At 45.1% G+C, this 18,366-nt stretch overlaps 1 protein-coding gene across 44 annotated transcripts in view; it reads left to right on the top strand.

Annotated features, from left to right (window-relative positions):
- TCF7L2 (transcription factor 7 like 2) overlaps positions 1–18,366 on the top strand; it is a 221,255-nt gene that overhangs the window by 138,697 nt on the left and 64,192 nt on the right. For 20 of the 44 annotated variants that reach the window (XM_033182376.1, XM_033182355.1, XM_033182622.1 and 17 more), the window contains one exon: positions 4,084–4,227. The exons of 20 other annotated variants lie outside the window; for them this stretch is intronic. In XM_033182376.1, coding sequence (XP_033038267.1) covers positions 4,084–4,227 — 144 coding nt within the window. The remainder of the gene's footprint in view (positions 1–4,083; positions 4,228–18,366) is intronic. 4 more of the 44 variants (XM_033182344.1, XM_033182421.1, XM_033182644.1 and 1 more) reach the window with 1 other exon arrangement.

Here is an 18,366-nt window from a genome sequence, read left to right as displayed (position 1 = left end):
CTAGCCTTGGCCTCAGAAAGTGCTGGGATTATAGGTGTGAGCCACCGCACCTAGCCCTGAGTGACATTATTTCATACAAAATTCTCATCTCTGGAGGCCTTTGTATTTTTAGGGGTTTTGTTTTTCAAATGCTTTTCACCTCCTTCTATACTTGTTCATTTTTAAATGTTTCCTGGCAAAGCAATTAGTATTTTCTGGCTTACTAGGTGCTATTTGATTGCATTAGCTTTTGAATATTACCCAGCTAGTTGTGGAGTGGGGCAGTAAGCTCATAAAGAAGCAAGATAGTGGAATACACAAATATTACTACGACTTTATGGATGGCACACCTTGATTCTTGATCCATGTGGCTGTGTTCAGATCTGGTTAGCACATGATGACATCAGGTCCTGAGCCACCAGTGAGACTCAAACCCAGCAGCCCTGTCAGTCTACCTTCTCTCTTGACTTGATCTAGCCTCATAACTTCACTTTCCATGTGAGGAACACACCTCTTGAGGTCCTGTGTCACAAATAGGCAGTGTTTCTGGAGAAAGCCAGGAGGCAGATTTCAGTGCTAGTTAGCATCTGTGGCCTCTACTTTCTGGATTTGGTGCATTTTGGAGACCACAGAATCACATGAAATAGCTCAGTGCTGCCAGTGGCATTGACAGGGACACTAGAGGTAAAGGAGGGCCCTCGGGGCAATTCCAGCAGGTGGGTGGTGGCTGAAGGTCCTAGTCTTCTTTCTGCAGAGACTGGCCACCTGCTTCATTCTTTCAAGAAGCGCCAAATCCCTACTTCAGTACTTTGCCTTGTAACAGCCCACTCATGTCAGGAGAATGAAACTCACGAGGCCTTCATTTACTTTTATCCTGTAACACCTCCAATTTTTCCCACATCCTCCCTTGATTCATGGATGGACAATTCGTGGATGGAGGCCAGTCTGGCTGAGGTGACGACTGCTTCAGTCGAAATTCCTCTCTGTCTCCTCAAACCCAGTTCAGACTGGCCTGAGCAAAATGAATGTATTGATCCATAACTGAAAAGTCCAGAGTGGTCAGGCATCAGGCATGGCTGGATCCAGGGGCCCATGTATTAGAACCATCTCCTTCCAGTTCTGGGCTCTGCTAGCCTCCCACTTGGTTTTACTGCACAGAGGTTTATTCAAGTCCAAAGAGATCTTCTGTTTGTCTACAAGTCTGTGACCTTGATTCTGAACCTGTGTCTATGGGAAGGGGTTGCAGTGTCTGAGTGAGTTTGTAGTGTGTAAACTTTCCCACTTCTGAAGCTGGGTGTGGGGTTCACTCCACTAAGCTACATGGTTTTACAGTCAGGGGGCTGCCCCCTAAGTAATTGGCAGTAATTGTTACCAGAAAAATCATGAATGGACACTGAGCAGAAAACTCAGCAGATGTTTATTTCCTTGTCTTTAGGATTTGTTGAAGAGTTTTTTGTTTGTTTGTTTGTTTTTTAAGAAAGACTCAAAAGGGAGGGGGGGAAGAAACTATAGTTATTTTATCATGGTATAAAAAGATTTTGTAGTTGTATATACATTTGAACTTTTTATAAGACATCTCCTACCCCCCTAAAATTGGAAGTCATTTATTAAGACTTTGTATTCTCTAAGAGGATTGGAAATGAATAATTAAGAATATTAAAGAGGAAAGCTGGAGTGTAGTCTTGAAGGGGTAATAAACCTCCTTCCAGCCACATATACACACGAAAGGAAAGCAGTGTAGCCCGGTAAGATAAGGTGGAGAATAAGGTTGGGGTAAGGTTAATTCTACAAGTTCAAAGCCGGTAGCCCCTGATGCAATGCTGGACGTGAACTGTAAATTTGGCTCTGAGGTTCCCGGGCATGGGAGAATATCTAGATCTGTACAGAGAGGTTGTGTGTGTGTTTAACATTTCCATAAGGTACAATTTCCTCTAAGAATAAAGGCCATGAGAAAATGCCCGTGGAAGATAAAGAAGACCATGTGGTCTGTGGCAACCACGAATTCATTTCTTTCCCAGTGCCTTCTCTGGGGCACTTTGGTAACTCTGCCTCTTTGCTGTCAGCATTGTGTTAGAAAATAAAGCAAACAGACAGGGATTAAACCCTCATGTTGCTGGGTTCCTTCTAGAAACAATGGGAGGGCTAGCCAAGTCACCTTTGGTGGAAGGCAGTAAGGTGGGTCACCGCTGTGGCTGGACTGAATAGGAGAGCCTTAGCTGTAAAATTGGGCTGATCTTTCAAATGGACTCATGCTTGCCTAATGACTCATGCTCCTGTTTACAAATCAGCTCTGTGAAGAAATGCAGAGTGGGACGCTCTGCTTCCCAGACGGAGACCTTAGACCTCCAGGGGTGGAGAACCAAGTACTTCCTCTGGTGCTCAGCTTCCCTTCCCGGGGGCAGATCTCTCAGCTTCTGGCAGTTAGTTGGTTGCTCTCAAAATCCAGACACAGGGTCAGCTGCAGCCAGCATGGGCCCTGGAGTAGCTCCAGTTATGGAGCAGCAATGGCCCCCTCTCATTTTGGGAGCTCACTTTGCCTGTGGATGGTTTTAATCCACAGGCAAAAAAAAAAATGGATAAACTTGGAGCCCATGGGAATACCATGTACTGTGGTAACCATGTACACTGCTCTAAAGACGTGGCTGCTGTTGTATAAATTTTTCCTTTATTTTTATCAATTTCCTCTTTTCCAGAGTCTTCCATACCCACTATGTCTACTGTGATAGTGCACATAAAAAACATACAAGATGTTGGTGTTATCCTCAATCTCTTATTCTTAATCCTGAACAAATTACGTGAAAAAATTGTTCATGGAGTTTTTCCTCGTATAAAACTTTTTACAATGAATATAAAGGGCATAGCTATTTCTCTTTTTTAAAAAAGGAAAGTAGAATAATATTTCTTGATTGCAAAATCTCCCTTCTTGGACCCCAAGTTGTTTTTTACAGCCCTAAATTCACTTGTTTATAGAGCCATAGACAGGCCAATGGGTCTCTACAGCAGGCACCCGCATGAGTTGACTGGGACCTGGTCTATATTACCCCTCTGCCATTTACTAGCTGTGTGACCTTGGGCATGCTTCTTACAGTCTCTGAGTCAGTTTCCTCCTCTGTGAAATGGGCATGATACTACCTACCTCATAAAGTAGGTGTGAGGATTAATGGAGTAAGAGGCACACTCCTGTCCAGGGCCCCAGACAGAGTAGGCTGTCAGTAAACTGTAGTAGTTATTGTGACAGGGTTTGAAATTCAGATGAACACATAATTTCCTGAGCACCCAAGGTGTGTGCTGCCAGATCTTTAAGGGGTCCAGGATTGGTAGTATAGTTGCTTTTCTCAAAAGACTGTCGCCTGGCAGAGGAAAAGGTATTGAGGTATGAGTGAAGACAGATCAGCCAAGCATGGTGCTGCTTGCCTGAGATCTCAACACTTTGGGAGGCCGAGGTAGAAGGATTGCCTGAGCCCAGGAGTTCGAGATCAGCCTGAGCAACATAGCAAGATTCTGTCTCCACACACACAAAAATAAAAAGATTAGCTCGGTGTGGTGGTGTGTACCTATAGTCCTAACTGTTTGGGAGGCTGAGACAGGAGGATTGCCCAGAAGTTTAAGTTCAGTCTGGGCAACATAGCAAGACCCCATCTCTTTTAAAAAAAAAAAAAAAAAGATCAGCTCCCCAAACAGCTGAATTATTAAGTGGAACCATATATAATTATATTTTTGTAGGACAGAAATACCAGCAATTTCACATAACTAATAGATTCAGTAAGGTAAGTTGAGAGAGAAAATGCTAGCTAGGTGGTTCTTGAGAGGCTCAGAGGAAGGGGAGGCCATGCCCATTAGGAGAATGGTGGGTAGGGGTGAGAATACACAACAGGAAGGCTGCCTGGAGGAAGCTGCATTTCAGATGTTCCTAGAAGGGACCCTGAGCTGGATGGCAGGGAAATGGGAGAGTTCTGATTTGCGCTGGGAACTATAATCCCTCTTGCTTGGAGCTTCTGTAGAAATGTGGGTTAGGGTAGAAAGGAAGGCTGGGGGCTGTGTGTGCCTTGGTGACGTGTTCCCCTCGCTCCCGAGCCTTACTCTGTTCCCCTTTCTTCCTGGCAGCAGAGCCCCCTCCCTTGCTGCACTCAGGGACATGACTGTCAGCACTTCTACCCCCCCTCAGACTTCACTGTCAGCACTCAAGTCTTCAGGGACATGAAAAGGAGCCACTCCTTACAAAAAGTTGGGGAGCCCTGGTGTATTGAGGTAGGTCTCGGAGCAGAATGACGGTATGAGATGAGTTAGCTCTGATATGAAGCCGCCCATCTAAAGTTTACCTCTCTCTAGGGCAGGGCCCATCCACTGTGGTCCCTGAATTCTTGGCGGGTCACTGTCATTTCGGGTGCCATGATGTCTGGGTGTGCTGACCACTGATAGGGATATCATAGCCATAAAAACGCCTGTTTACAAGGAGAGGGTGGAGGGTGGTGCTCCCATGACTCCAGGATGCCTGACTCCCAGTGAAGGCCTCGTGATCCAGTGCCACACGTAACTTCCGTGAAAATGAGGAACACAACCGTATCCCATTAAACTTGGCCTCATTAAGTGTCTCCTGGGACTCTTCACAGTTCGCAATGAAGAAGTTACCACCTCAACTTAGCCTTCGTTACTAGTAATCCAGAACTTAAAGATTTTCTTTTAAAATTCAGGGTGCTGGAAAATATGCCCACTTTGCCTCGACAGTACCTACCAGAGGCAGCTGTGAATGGCTTTACTTGCAGATGTTGCTCTCCAAGGACAGGAAGCATTGTTAATTTCCTTTAAATAATTCAATACAACATCAATACCCCACACTGCTCAGTGCTTGGGAGTGGCAGTTCTCTTCAGATTAGTAGTCCTAAAGAAAAAAGAACATCTAGAACATGCTTTTATCTTCAGAAAAGCAAAAGTCAATGCAGATGAAAAATTTTCCAGGAACTCTTAGATTTAAACAGCAAATGATTTAGTACTAATGTTAGCTTTTAAAAAAAGAAAATGAATATTTATGAACCAATTAATAAAACCTCTGTATTTAAAAACATTTATTGTATACCTACTGAGTGCTGTGCTATGTGTTAGAGCCACAGGAACAGAAAGCAGTGCCTCCTTAGGCAGAAACCTGGAGTGATATATATGTACGTAAGTCTTGCTGTTGGAGAGAGAAAACGTGGAATAAATCATCTTTAAAAGTTTGTTCTGGCATAGGAAGTGATAAATAGCCATATAAGAGAACTAGAAACTATAAAAATATATAAAGAAAATGTAAATACCTATATTCTTATTACCTATTGATAATCTCTCTGTTTTTTTTTTTTTTTTTTTTTTTTTTTTTTGAGATGGAGTCTCGTTCTGTTCCCCAGGCTGGAGTGCGGTGGCGCGATCTCAGGTCACTGCAACCTTTGCTTCCCGGGTTCAAGCAATTCTCCTGCCTCAGCCTCCTGAGTAACTGGACTACATGTGCACGCCACTAAGCCCAGCTAATTTTTTGCATTTTTAGTAAAGACGGGGTTTCACCGTGTTAGCCAGGATGATCTCGATCTCCTGACCTCGTGATCCGCCTGTCTCGGCCTCCCAAAGTGCTGGGATTACAGGTGTGAGCCACCGCACCTGGCCTTTTTTATTTTTCAATTTTTTTTTTTTGAGACGGAGTCTCACTGTGTCTCCCAGGCTGGAGTGTGTGATCTTGGCTCACTGTGACCTCCACCTGCTGGGTTCAAGAAATTCTCCTGACTCGCGAGTAGCTGGGATTACAGGTGCTTGCCACCACACCCGGCTAATTTTTGTATTTTTAGTAGAGACGAGGTTTTGCCATGTTGGTCAGACTGGCCTTGAACTCCTGACCTCAGGTCATCCGCCTGCCTCAGCCTCCCAGAGTGCTGGGATTACAGGCGTGAGCCACCATGTCTGTCTGATAATCTCTGAATATTTGGATACATTTCCAAATTTCTAATCATTTATGTGCACAAACCTTAAAAGTCTTTCACAAAATTGGAATTATACCTCATAAGGTTTTGCAAATTCTTTCTACTTTTAATTCTAGGAACACTTTTTGATATTATAACATGTGCCTAATTCTCTTTAGTAACTTCATGTACTAAAGTGGAAATCCCCTGGTCCAACTATTCCCTGTTAGCCAAATGTGCATAAAACTGAAGACGTGGCTGGGTGCAGTGGCTCACACCTGTAATCCCAGCACTTTGGAAGGCTGAGGCGGGCAGATCACCATGTCAGGAGTTCGAGACCAGTGAAACCCGTCTCTACTAAAAATATGAAAATTAGTTGGGCATGGTGGCACGCGCCTGTAATCCCAGCTACTCGGGAGGCTGAGGCAGGAGAATTGCTTGAACCCGGGAGGCAGAGGTTGCAGTGAGCCGAGATTGCACCACTGTACTCCAGCCTGGGCGACAGAGTGAGACTCCATCTCAAAATGTTTCTGGAGTCTTTCGGACTTTCGCTGTCTTGCATGCTTGCCTCTGATCTTGCATGTTCTTGGGCCATGCCTATGTCTTGATTACCTGGAGCTGCTGTCTGTGTATGTAAGGGGCATGCCCTTTAACTGGCCTGGGTCTGATAGAGCAGGGAGACCCCCTTTCTTCTGCATTAGCCATGGCCTGGTGGAAGATTTTTTTCAGTAGCCTGTCGTTGGTTCAGCTTTTAATAAGCATAGCTGTTCATTCGGGCTATTTACGTTAAGATGATATGAATATAGCTATTCTCCCATCAGAGTCTGGCACATGGTAACTCATTAATCTTTGGTTGGCGGCAGGAGGTAGATAAAGGAACCGGGCACCCATTTTAAGTATGAGGAAAACGAAACAGAAAGACTGGGTTTCTTCCTTATAACTCAAGATCCGCAGGAGCTGATTAGATCCCTGGCGCCAGTGACTGAGCATTTCTCAACCTTGTCCTCAGAACCCAGCAGCATCTCCCAGGGACGTGCCAAAATGCCACGTTTCCAGGATGTCATCTAAATCTGTAAACTATGAATAGGTGAGATACAAAGATGCCACTTAATGGGCTGTGCCAACTTGGGCAAGTTACCCGACTGATCTGTGCTTCAATTTCTCCATCAGTGGTAAAGGTTCACATATGGGCTGTGTATAAAGGGGGTGCTTGGTGAGAGAGCTGATGGGCTCAGACTGGTGCAGGCAATTAGCAGGATTCTTGAGGAGTCACACCCTGATGGTGTGTCCATGTAATGGGCCAGTTGCTGCTGGAGTAGCTCAGTTATGTGTTCCCTGTAGGTTTTCATGGAAATTCACATGTAACATTCCTAGTACCTACTTCAAGAATTTTGGTGGTGGCTGGGCGTGGTGGGTCACACCTGCAGTCTCAGCACTCTGGGAGGCCGAGGTGGGCGGATCACAAAGTCAGGAGTTAAAGACCAGCCTGGCCAACACGGTGAAACCCTGTCTCTACTAAAAATACAAAAATTAGCCAGGCGTGGTGGCACATGCCTGTAATTCCAGTTACTTGGGAGGCTGAGACAGGAGAATTGCTTGAACCTGAGAGGCAGAGGTTGCAGTGAGCCAAGATAGCACCACTGCACTCCAGCCTGGGCAACAGAGCAAGACTCCCTCGGTGAGAGGGTGGGGGCAGGGGAAGAATTTTGGTGATGTCTCAGAATCCTGATCCCACAGCATGGGTGTGATAGAAATAGCTCTGCAGAGTGTGGTGGGGACCTCCTGTGACTGGTCATAAGAACTAAGTTTGAGTCCAACACTCACTTTTTTGGCAAGGTGCTTCCCCGCTCTGTGATGCAATTCATGTATCTGCAAAAAAGGGAGTGGTCATGGGATATTCCCCCAGTCTGCTCCACTGGGTACCTACAGAGGTCCCTTGACATTTAACACAGGCTTCCTGTGATCCAGGAACTACTGTAAGAATTACTGTAACTACCTCCTATATTAACTTTTCCAAACCTTGATAGCAACCTTATGAAGGAGGTGCTGTGATTATTTCCATTTTGCAGTTAAGGTAACTGAGCCAGAGAGAGAGAAAGCAACATCCCTAAGATCACCCAGCTGAAGAGTGATAGCTATAAAATTGCTGGTAATGAAGGGGCATGGTTATTGGCCATGGCTCAGAGCCGTGATACCAGCCGTCTTCCACTTGTTCAGGGAGAACGTGTTTGATCCTTTTCTTCACTCAGCCACCTTAGGAGTTGGGAGGAAATTTTGGTTCAGGATACATAAGTTCTTACAAGTCTCAACAGTTGTACTTTCTGTCCCATCCACATTTCAAATTCATTGTCCCTTCTCTTTCTTTCCATGTAATTCAGCCGGATTCGAACCCTTTAGATCCCTTGCTCTAGGGAATTAAGGTTGGTAGACCAGCTGAGTAAATGTGACTCAGAAAGTCAGTATCCACCTGGGCAGGGATGAGTCATTTCTTTCTAGTTAGCTATTCATGTACATTTTAAAGCTCGCCACACACAGTCATTACATTGAGGCTATTAACATGTTTAATAGTGACAATAATAGGGTGTGACCCATGGCATATAACCGCATTCAGATAAGAAGAAAGAGTTTTCTTTTTCTTCTTCCTGTAATTTCTCAGTCAATAACATTTTCACGGAAATACTTGCAAACAAACTTTTAAAAAGTTCTTTGTCCAAACCCTTCCCTGATTCCTTGTTTCCTTCCTCTTCAGGGGTTCTATAAACTTTTCCTGATCAGTGGCCAGGGATTAGTGAGATGGTGCACTCTGTCCTTCTGATTTTGTGGTTGACCTACCCTTTTGCTGGTGTTGAGCCTGTTTTTATTGCATTTTTTGGGGTGTGTTTGTGTGTGTGCACGCGCATGTGTGTATTTTCAGGAGGGGGCACGTTATTGCTGCTACTTGCTTGTTAACCTCTTAATCTAGAAATTTCAGGGAAGAAGAGACTTCCGCTAAATTTGCCAAGCTAGACACATAAACAGGGAGTTAGCCATTTTGGTGAGAGGAAATGAAACTTTTCTTGGGTTTATTAGACCACATCCTATGTGGCTTATTATATGTCTGATTTCTAAAAAGCATGTCATCATGGTCAAAGTTTTATTTTTGCTTGTTAGTCATTTGAAACAAATATAGATATTGCTTCATTTCCTGGGTACTGTAGTTTTCAGTACGTGATATGTATGGAAAATTTGAATCTACACAATGAAGGGCACTAGAAGGGAAGTATTTGCTAATTTATAAGTCTCTACATTATAACTTTGGATGAGCAAGCATTCTGCTAACTAAACATTTTCATTTATAGCCTACCCCGATTACATAAAGAAGCAGATGAGACAACCAAAGAAATACCCCTCCAAGACAAAGTGAATATTTTGAAATACTTCCTCTCAGTCGTTTAAAAAATGTGATTTAAAAATCATAGGTGGGATCATATGATACATGCATTTGTTTTCTGTTTATTTTACATCTCTCTATACTAGAAACGCTTTCCTATGTATGCCACAAAAACTCTTTGTGAAAGTACTAATGGTTATCTCTCCTGTCCCTTAATATGCTCAGCTGTTGACCCAATGAACACAGACTGTTTCCAAAGTTCTGCTGTTGGCCGGGCACTGTGGCTCATGCCTCAAATCTCAACACTTTGGGAGGCCGGGGCAGTGGGTCACTTGAGGCCAGGAGTTTGAGACCAGCCTGGCCAACATGGCAAAACGCTGTCTCTACTAAAAAATACAAAAATTAGTTGGGCACGTGGTCCCAGCTACTCAGGAGGCTGAGGCAGGAGAATCGCTTGAACCTGGGAGGCGGAGGTTGCAGTGAGCCAAGATTGCACCACTGCACTCCAGCCTGGGCGACAGTGCGAGACTCTATCTCAAAAAAACAAACAAACAAAACCAAAAAACGAAGGTCCACTATTAATAGTGCAATTGCATCTCCTGTGGCAGAGGGTGTAAGTTGCAAATAGTGAAGAGAGAGTGATTCTGGAACATTCTGTAATGCCCCCTTGATATATGTGACCCCTCATTGCCTTGCATGTATAGCCCCGGATCGTTCTGTGCAAGTGGGCCAGCAAATTCAACTCCTCGTCACCCCCTCTCTACCCCAGTTCATGCTGACTGGGTAGGATGGCAGGTGGGACTACCAGATTATTTTAATTTTTTCCTTCCCCACATTCTCTATCTGCCAATATTTTTTTGTTGAAGTCTTTTAGGGTAAATGAGCGGACAAATTTTCTCTGCTGATCAACCACTGAGGACACTGCCGTTCCTCCCTGGGAATTTTTAATGCCTCAGTGAGGTCGTATTCCCAGTGCAGAGGGAACATGACATAGTCCCACTCTACTTATCAGATGCAGAGCTTGCCACCAGGAAAACAGACACAGAGAAGCCAGGATCATTTCTGGCCCCATTCCCCTCATTGTTCACCATTCCTTGGGCTGCAAAGAGATGTCATTGTAAATGCTATCCTTTTCATTTTGTATACTAAGCAGGAAGCCCAGGAACTCTCCTCAAGGTCTTCCAAGGAGCTCATCCATGCAGAAGATAGGAGTGTTCCTGCACCCTGCATCCTAGCTTCAGTGAGCCCACTTGACACCCTCCAGGGCACCGCAAGCCGTGCCCATGTCTCTCCACATCAGTGGCTACCTCCCTTTTCCCCTTTCGTCGTGAGCCACGTATTTTCTTTGTGTCTTGTGTGACAAAGGTCATTCGTAGAGAAGATTTGGGCCTTTGGTGTGTGACATGGCATCCCCACAGTTGATTGTTTTGGCTCCTCCCCTTTTGTAATGCTGTGAGGTGACAGGTCACTGTTTAATGGGCTAGTCTGCGTCAAGGGAGAGTAAAATTAGCCTTAAGACTTTGTATTCCATATAGGGTCTCCCATAGGAGAATATGCAGTTAGCACTTAGGGAGAGGGGCAGATGCTGCAGGGGTGGTTTTGACATTATCTGCCTATCATAAGTCAGCATTTCTGTTGATATACCTCTTTCTCAGATATCAGTCCCTTTTCTGATGTCACCAAGGTAGACGTTTGGAATTTGGAAACGGAGGGGAACCATATTTCAGCCCAGACTCTGGAACTTAATTTACTCATTTTTATAAGGGCAGTGATTATTAGGCAAGCAAAATAGCAGATCTGAGTTCTCATTCTTCGTTATAAGGTCTGTCCTATGGACCTTATTGGAAAGGTATTTATTGCATCAGCTGCTGCTGGTTTTGCCAGGAGCGCCATCATCTTTCACCTTTTACTTCACACCCATCCGTGTTCTCTGTCACATCTCTGAAAGGCCGTTTCAAACCGGTTTGCATTAAGAAAAATCAGTTATTTTTTTTTTTTTTTTTTTTTTAGTTTGGTGGAAGCGCCATAGAAGGCCAGATTTGCTTTTCCTGGTCAATGTCTGGCTTCTTCTACGGAGGCCAAAAATGAAAGAGGAGCAGCCACACCCTTTTAGATTCTGGCCATGTCACAGCGCACTCACAGCCAGCTTCAGAGGCCAGGGCAGCAGGGAGAAAGGCTCTTGGCTGGGAGGATCTAAATTAGAGGCCTGTTTGTACTCAGAGTGAAAGTTTCTGTTTTGGAAAAGCCAGTTCTCTCCAGAGGAGAGGGTGGGGATGGGAAAGCAATGAAGACACCAGAGAAAGAATAAATAAGAGGGAGAAGTGAGGGGGCATGTAGTGACTGCAGGACATGGAACCCCCCTGCTCGGCTTCTGCTCCAACCCTACCGGTCAGTGGGTCAGACAAGCTTAGCCTGAGCCCCGCATCACCATCCCTGTCCTGGTGGTAGCCTCTTGCTGTTTGGAAAAACAGAGTTGGGGGAGATGACAGTAGCTTGACTGTGATCTACACACAGGACAGGTTGGGAGGGGTCCCGCACACTCTCACTTAGTGCTCATCCCAACTCCTGCCTGCTGGGTTTGTGGCAGCATTTGTGGTAAGCCTTGTGGTTCGCCAGGGACCAGGGTGACAGGTGAGAAATCCACTTGTTCGTGAGAAATGAGCTCCACTAGAAAGTAGGAGCAACTTATAACGAACCAGGGGGAAGTCCAGTGTGTAGGCTGTCACAACTCTCTCTTGGGACAAATTTCTTTTCTCTTGCCAGTTGTAGAAGAACAGTGCGGTGGCTCACGCCTGTATTCCCAGCACTTTGGGACGCGAAGGTGGGTGGATCACCTACCTGAGGTCAGGAGTTTGAGACCAGCCTGGCCAACATGGTGAAACCCCATCTCTACTAAAAATACAAAAACTAGCCAGGCGTGGTGGCAGGCGCCTGTAATCCCAGCTCCTCGGGAGGCCGAGACAGGAGAATCACCTGAACCCGGGAGGTGGAAGTTGCAGTGAGCCAAGATTGCACCACTGCACTCCAGCCAGGGTGACAGAGTGAGACTCTGTCTCAAAACAAAACAAAACAAAACAAAAACAAAAACAAAAAAAACATGAGAAAGATATATGGAGGTGAGAGGGAAAGGTGTACCCTGGAGGGATTGCTTATGGCATCTTTTACTGGCTTCAGAGGCACATGTCATGGCCTGATGCAGTAGCTCACGCCTATAATGCTAGCACTTTGGGAGGCTGAGGCGGGCAGATCACCTGAGATCAGGAGTCAGAGACCAGCCTGGCCAAAGTGGTGAAACCCTGTCTTTGCTAAAAAACACAAAAATTAGCCAGGTGTGATAGTGTGCCTGTAATTCCAGCTACTCGGGAGGCTGAGGCAGGAGAATCACTTGAACCTGGAAGATGGAGGTTGCAGTGAGCCAAGATAATGCCACTGCACTCCAGCCGGGGTGACAGAGTGAGACTGTGTCTCAAAAAAAAAAAAAAAAAGAAGAAGAAACACATGTCATACATACCTGAAGGGAAGATAGGTCCTTTCCCTGCCCTTCTTCCCCATTTCCTCGGTAGGGGTAGCAGTGTCTGGCACAGGCTTCTGACCCTCATGATGTAGTGATATGTTGGGGATGTTTATTTCTTCTTAGACCTTTCCTGCTTGGGACAACAAAATCTACAAGATCCAGGTCTCTGTTGGGGCTTTCTGCACTGGGGTCTTCCCTGGTCAGGTCACTTGCAACTGTTTTTCAAATCTGCATTCACTGGCATGCAATTCTGTGCCCCTGATTCAAGGTATGAGGGTCGAATGTGAGACGTGGGGTTTTTATTAAAAAATTGTATTTTAGGCCGGGCTCGGTGGCTCATGTCTGTAATCCCAGCACTTTGGGAGGCCGAGGCGGATGGATCACAAGGTCAGGAGTTCGAGGCCAGCCTGGCCAATATGGTGAAACCCCGTCTCTACTGAAAATACAAAAATTATGGAGTGGTGGCATGCACCTGTAGTCCCAGCTAGTCAAGAGACTGAGGCAGGAGAATCGCTTCAACCCAGGAAGCAGTGGTTGCAGTGAGCCAAGATCATACCACTGCACTCCAGCCTGGGCGACAAAGTGAGACTCTGTCTCAAAACAAAACAAAACATAAAAAAAAAAAAAAGTATTTTAAAGTATATTGTGATCATTGACTTTTTCTTTTGGTCTCCAGTTCTATGAATTGTAATATAAATTCGTATTATTGTCACCACATAGGACCCAGAACGGCTCCATCACCATGTACATGTCCTGTTGCTGCCTTTGTATAGTCACTGGAGATGTGGGTTTTATTTTTATTATTTTCTCCATTTGATAGACAGTACTGACTTGATTCACTTCATCCATTCCAGGGCTAATGTTTCACTGTTGATTGTCAGGGGCTCTGCTCTCCTGTTTCTCCAGCCCTTTCCAGTGAAAGAGATGTAACTACAGTGCCATGGTTGTCAGCTTGTTAGTTATTGGCAAGTCTTGGTTGGATTGTCTATTCTTCATTGTGGGCTGTCCTTGCCCATACACCTAGCACACTCTGGGCCCCTTAGTGGATTTATGAGAATTCAAGCTAATTCCAGCAGTGGCCAAAGAAAAAATAGTGAGGGAAATATGTTATTGCTAACTATGTAGTCCTCAGAGTGAAAATGACTTTGGGAGTATTCTGCTTTGAATTATTTATTTTACTGTTTCTCAGGTGTCAGGACAGATTTTCAAGATTTGGGCATAATGTTTAAAATGAAAGTGGTATGTCTGTAGATTTTATTGACCCAACTTGGTCCTCCCAAGCTGTCCTCACCAGCCCCACTACTTAGATGAAACCAGGAATGGCATGAGGAGAGCACCCAAGCCGCCTGCACCAGTCCTCATTGCATCCCCACCCAGGCTCTGGAACGAGCTGCTACATGCACAGGAAGACCAGAGCTGTCGTCTTCCTGGCTGTTGTTCAGAGCTAATGCTTTCTTAGGGAAAAGTGCAATGTAGGGCTATGTATGTGGTGGAGATCTGCTGTGTGTGCTTGTCCTCCCCCTGGGAAATGAGAGGTGACCTCCGAGGTCCCAGCTCAGAGTGTCACACTCGAGTGAACAGTAGATGATGCCTCTGCCGTGCGTTTTGCTGGGGAAGGTAATAGCCATCGCACACATGTAAATTCTTGTGTAATCCAATTCCTGTCTTTGTAATTACTTGGAGACTTGCCATCGCAGCCAATTGAGAGGTGGGAGCAGTGACCCTGGGCAGAAAGCAGAAATTGGAGGGGAGGGGAGAGGTGGGGAGGTGGCATCCAGAACACAGTTGTAGCTCTCCTGGCTTTACAGCATCTAAAATCACTTCAGGATCAGGAAAAAGCAAAAACATTATAACTGCCCTCCACGCAAGTACCCCAGCTTTTCTGTCCCAAGTGCCCGCTCCCTCTGTCTCTCTTTTAGCAGGCTGGAGGAATTCTCAGCGCGGGGTAGAGTCAGATCATCCGTGACTTAGCTGAGAGGAAGGACTTTTCCTGATAAGAAACTCCCATTGTCTGGCAACAGGTTTCTGTAGAGGAATGTCTTCCAGGTGGGAGAAGAATGGTTTTCATTTTTAGCAACCACACACTCTAAACAAAGCATCCCAAGCGCGGGTACCTAGCAAAAGAAGAACAAAGGAGCCAGGAAACAAGTTGCTTTTCAGCATCCTCATGGAAATGATGGGGTATTTTAGAAAGTGGATGGTGGCATTCTTTCCACAAGTATAGCAAGTGTCACTGTGGGGTCTTCATTCTCTCGAATATGCCTCTAGAAAGCAGAAGGCAGAATGATCAGCTGTGCTCTGAATGTGTTTGCCATTTGTCTGATTGACGTCGGAGATGTGATGTCACTTCTGCAAACACCCACATGAGAAGGTTTTTTTTTGTTTTTTTTTTCTTATTTGGGTGACAGATTGCATGTTAGAGCACTAAAAGATGAAAGGACTAAATATTTGCTTTAGAAAAACACAGTGGAAGATTCTCTCATCCTCCCCACTGAACACTGATGGGCTTAGAATTCCATTAACCGAAATGACTGTCTGCAGTTAAACTTATTGCGACCCTCTGGGCATGATTAACAAGTCAGGTGGAAAGGGAAGGTGGAGGAATATACGGATTCTTTTTTCATGTTGTGTGGAATAGGGCACTTTAGTTGAAATTGAGGTTCAAGTTAGCCAAAAGAAATTCCATCTTTCGGCCAGGCATGGTGGCTCACATCTGTAATCCCAGCATTTTGGGAGGCTGAGGCGGGTGGATCACCTGAGGTCGGGAGTTTGAGACCAGCCTGACCAACATGGAGAAACCTTTTCTCTACTAAAAGTACAAAATTAGCCGGGTGTGGTGGCGCATGCCTATAATCCCAGCTACTCGGGAGGCTGAGGCAGGAGAATCGCTTGAACTAGGGAGGAGTAGGTTGTGGTGAGCTGAGATCGCGCCATTGCACTCCGGCCTGAGTGACGAGTGAAACTCCATCTCCAGAAAAAAAAAAAAGAAAAATCCATCCTTCTTCAATGTGTATCTTATCCTTCTCAGTGTTTAATAGGACGTTATACTCAATGAATTGGTTTCCTCCCTATAAAAAGGAGCAATTTGTTATTCCCTCTTTCAGATTTAATGATAAAGTCATAATTCTTGCAAGCCTTTTGAGGAGGATGTATCTTATCGCATCAGAGAGCTGGGCACAGTGGTTCACGCCTATATCGTCAGTGCTTTGGGAGGCCAAGGATCACTTGGGGGCAGGATTTTGAGACCAGCTCAGGCAACATAGCAAGACCCCATCTCTAAAAACAATTAAAAAGTTAGCCAGGCATGGTGGTGCCTACCTGTAGTCCCAGCTACTTGGGAGGTTGAGGCAAGAGAATTTCTTGAGCCCAGGAGTTCGAGACTGCAGTGAGCTCTAATTGAGCCACTGCACTCCAGCTTGGGCGACAGAACAAAACCTTGCCTCTTACAAAAAAGAAGAAAGGGGTTGGGTGTGGTGACTCACGCCTATAATCCTAGCACTTTGGGAGGCCACGGTGGGTGGATTGCCTGAGCTAAGGAGTTTGAGACCAGCTTGGGCAACATGGTGAAACCCCATCTCTACTAAAATACAAAAAAAATTAGCTGGGCATGGTGGCGTATGCCTGTAGTCCCAGCTACTTTGGAGGCAGGAGGCGGAGGTTGCAGTGAGCCAAGATCGCGCCACTGCACTCCAGCCTGGGTGACAGAGCATGACTCTGTCTAAAAAAAAAAAGAAGTGAGAAAGAATGTGGTTCTGGTACTTGGTGTCTAGGATATCTGTTTAATGGGATGGTTAGGAGTGTGTGCTCCATACTCCGAGCTCAAACCTTGGCTTTGCCTCTGACCAGCTGAGTGACCATGTGCAACTCAATGTTTATACCTAAGTTTTTGTATCTGTAAAACCAGGAAATTATTATGCCTATCTTCACTTATCAGGAGATTTGAATGAATTACAGTATATAAGGCAAGTGACATACATGGAAACTGGCAAACATCTGTATTTTTATTTTTATTTTTTGAGACAGAGTCTCACTCTGTCACCCAGGCTGGAGTGCATTGGCACGATCTCGGCTCACTGCAACCTCCACCTCCTGGGTTCAAGCGATTCTCCTGCCTCAGGCTCCCGAGTAGCCGGGATTACAGGTGCCCACCATCACGCCCGGCTAATTTTTTGTATTTTTAGTAGAGACGGGGTTTCGCCATGTTGGCCAGGATGGTCTTGAACTCCTGACCTCAGGTGATCCATCTTCCTCGGCCTCTCTAAGTGCTGGGATTACAGGCATGAGCACCTGGCCATATCTGTATTTTTTAATTCACTTCTTTGATTTGGGAGGAAGGAAACTTGAACCCTCTTCTTAGTAGCAGTGGAGTATGCTTTAATGTTAATACTACACACCATGTGTTAAAAATCCACTGTCCTTCTAGCACTGGATTAAACTTTTCATAAGTATTATTGTTTCAGCCTTACAGCTACCACTGGAGAGAAAAACCAATATTACTTAAAATTTGTTTAAATAAGCTAGTCGCTAACATGTACTGAGCACTTACTGTATACCAGGCTCTGCCTTAAGTGGTTTTCATATATTAACTCATTTAATCCTCTGGATTTGTAGGAACCATTTTTTTTTCCCTCATTTTATAGAGAGGAAAACTGGTGTAGACTTTTTTTTCTTTTTAATAATTTGTCCTTGGTTCCACCGAGTGTGATTGTTAGGACTGGGATTTGAAGCCTGGGTCTTCAAATGTTGTTCAAACCAGGCTGCCCACCTCCCCATCAATGACAACCTTCTGTCCTGTAATGTGGAAGTGGGCCCAGCTGTATGAGAAGCTCAGAGTACACAGATGCTGTCCAGATATGCTGGCTTATGATCCTTGTGGAGAAAAAAATCTTTATTACCGGAAGTTGTGGCTTCTGAGCCTCTCTGCAATTGGCAACATAGATTTTTGTTTTGTTTTGTTTTGTTTTGTTTTGTGTGTGTGGTTTTGTTTTTTAAATAATTAGAAACAGTTCTACAATTGTTACCACCCACAGTAAAAAATTGCTTGGATCCCGGGAAGTAAGAAATAAAAAAAAAATTAGGCTTTGGTAGAATGATTAACAGGGAGCTTTAAAGGGGCAAGTCCGCTTTGGAGGGTGAGCTTTGGATGGGCAGATGCTGGGACCCTCGTGTTTTTCAAGTCCCCCATTTGCCTGCATTGAGAATCAGATGTTAATGGTGGTTGCCAGTGATAGGAGGGGTTGCAATGCATGAGATGGTTCTGGGAGGAAACCCACATTTTTTCGTACTTATTAATGGTATGTCTTTTGTGCGAGTGGGTGTGAGTACTGAGAGCATCAAGTGTATATTTGCACAGTGTGTGGTCCTCGCTGCTGTATTCCACTCCCCATGATGGTGGGCTACACTAGGAGGAGAAGCAAGTCTTAGCACAACTTGACAGTTTCTGTTGTACGGACGGAGTCATTGAGGCAGGAGCAAGCCAGGCCTCTTTCCAGGTCAAGGGAGCTGGCTCAGTGTAGCTGGGGCTCTTGGTTTCTTAGGACTGTGCTCTGATTATCAAAGCTATGCCCCCACTTGTGTGG

This window comes from Trachypithecus francoisi, unplaced genomic scaffold, assembly GCF_009764315.1.
Source record: "Trachypithecus francoisi isolate TF-2019V2 unplaced genomic scaffold, Tfra_2.0 Contig01579, whole genome shotgun sequence".
Taxonomy (NCBI): domain Eukaryota; kingdom Metazoa; phylum Chordata; class Mammalia; order Primates; family Cercopithecidae; genus Trachypithecus; species Trachypithecus francoisi.
The sequence above is the reverse complement of the archived record's forward strand: the minus strand, read 5'-3'. Positions and strand labels throughout refer to the sequence as shown.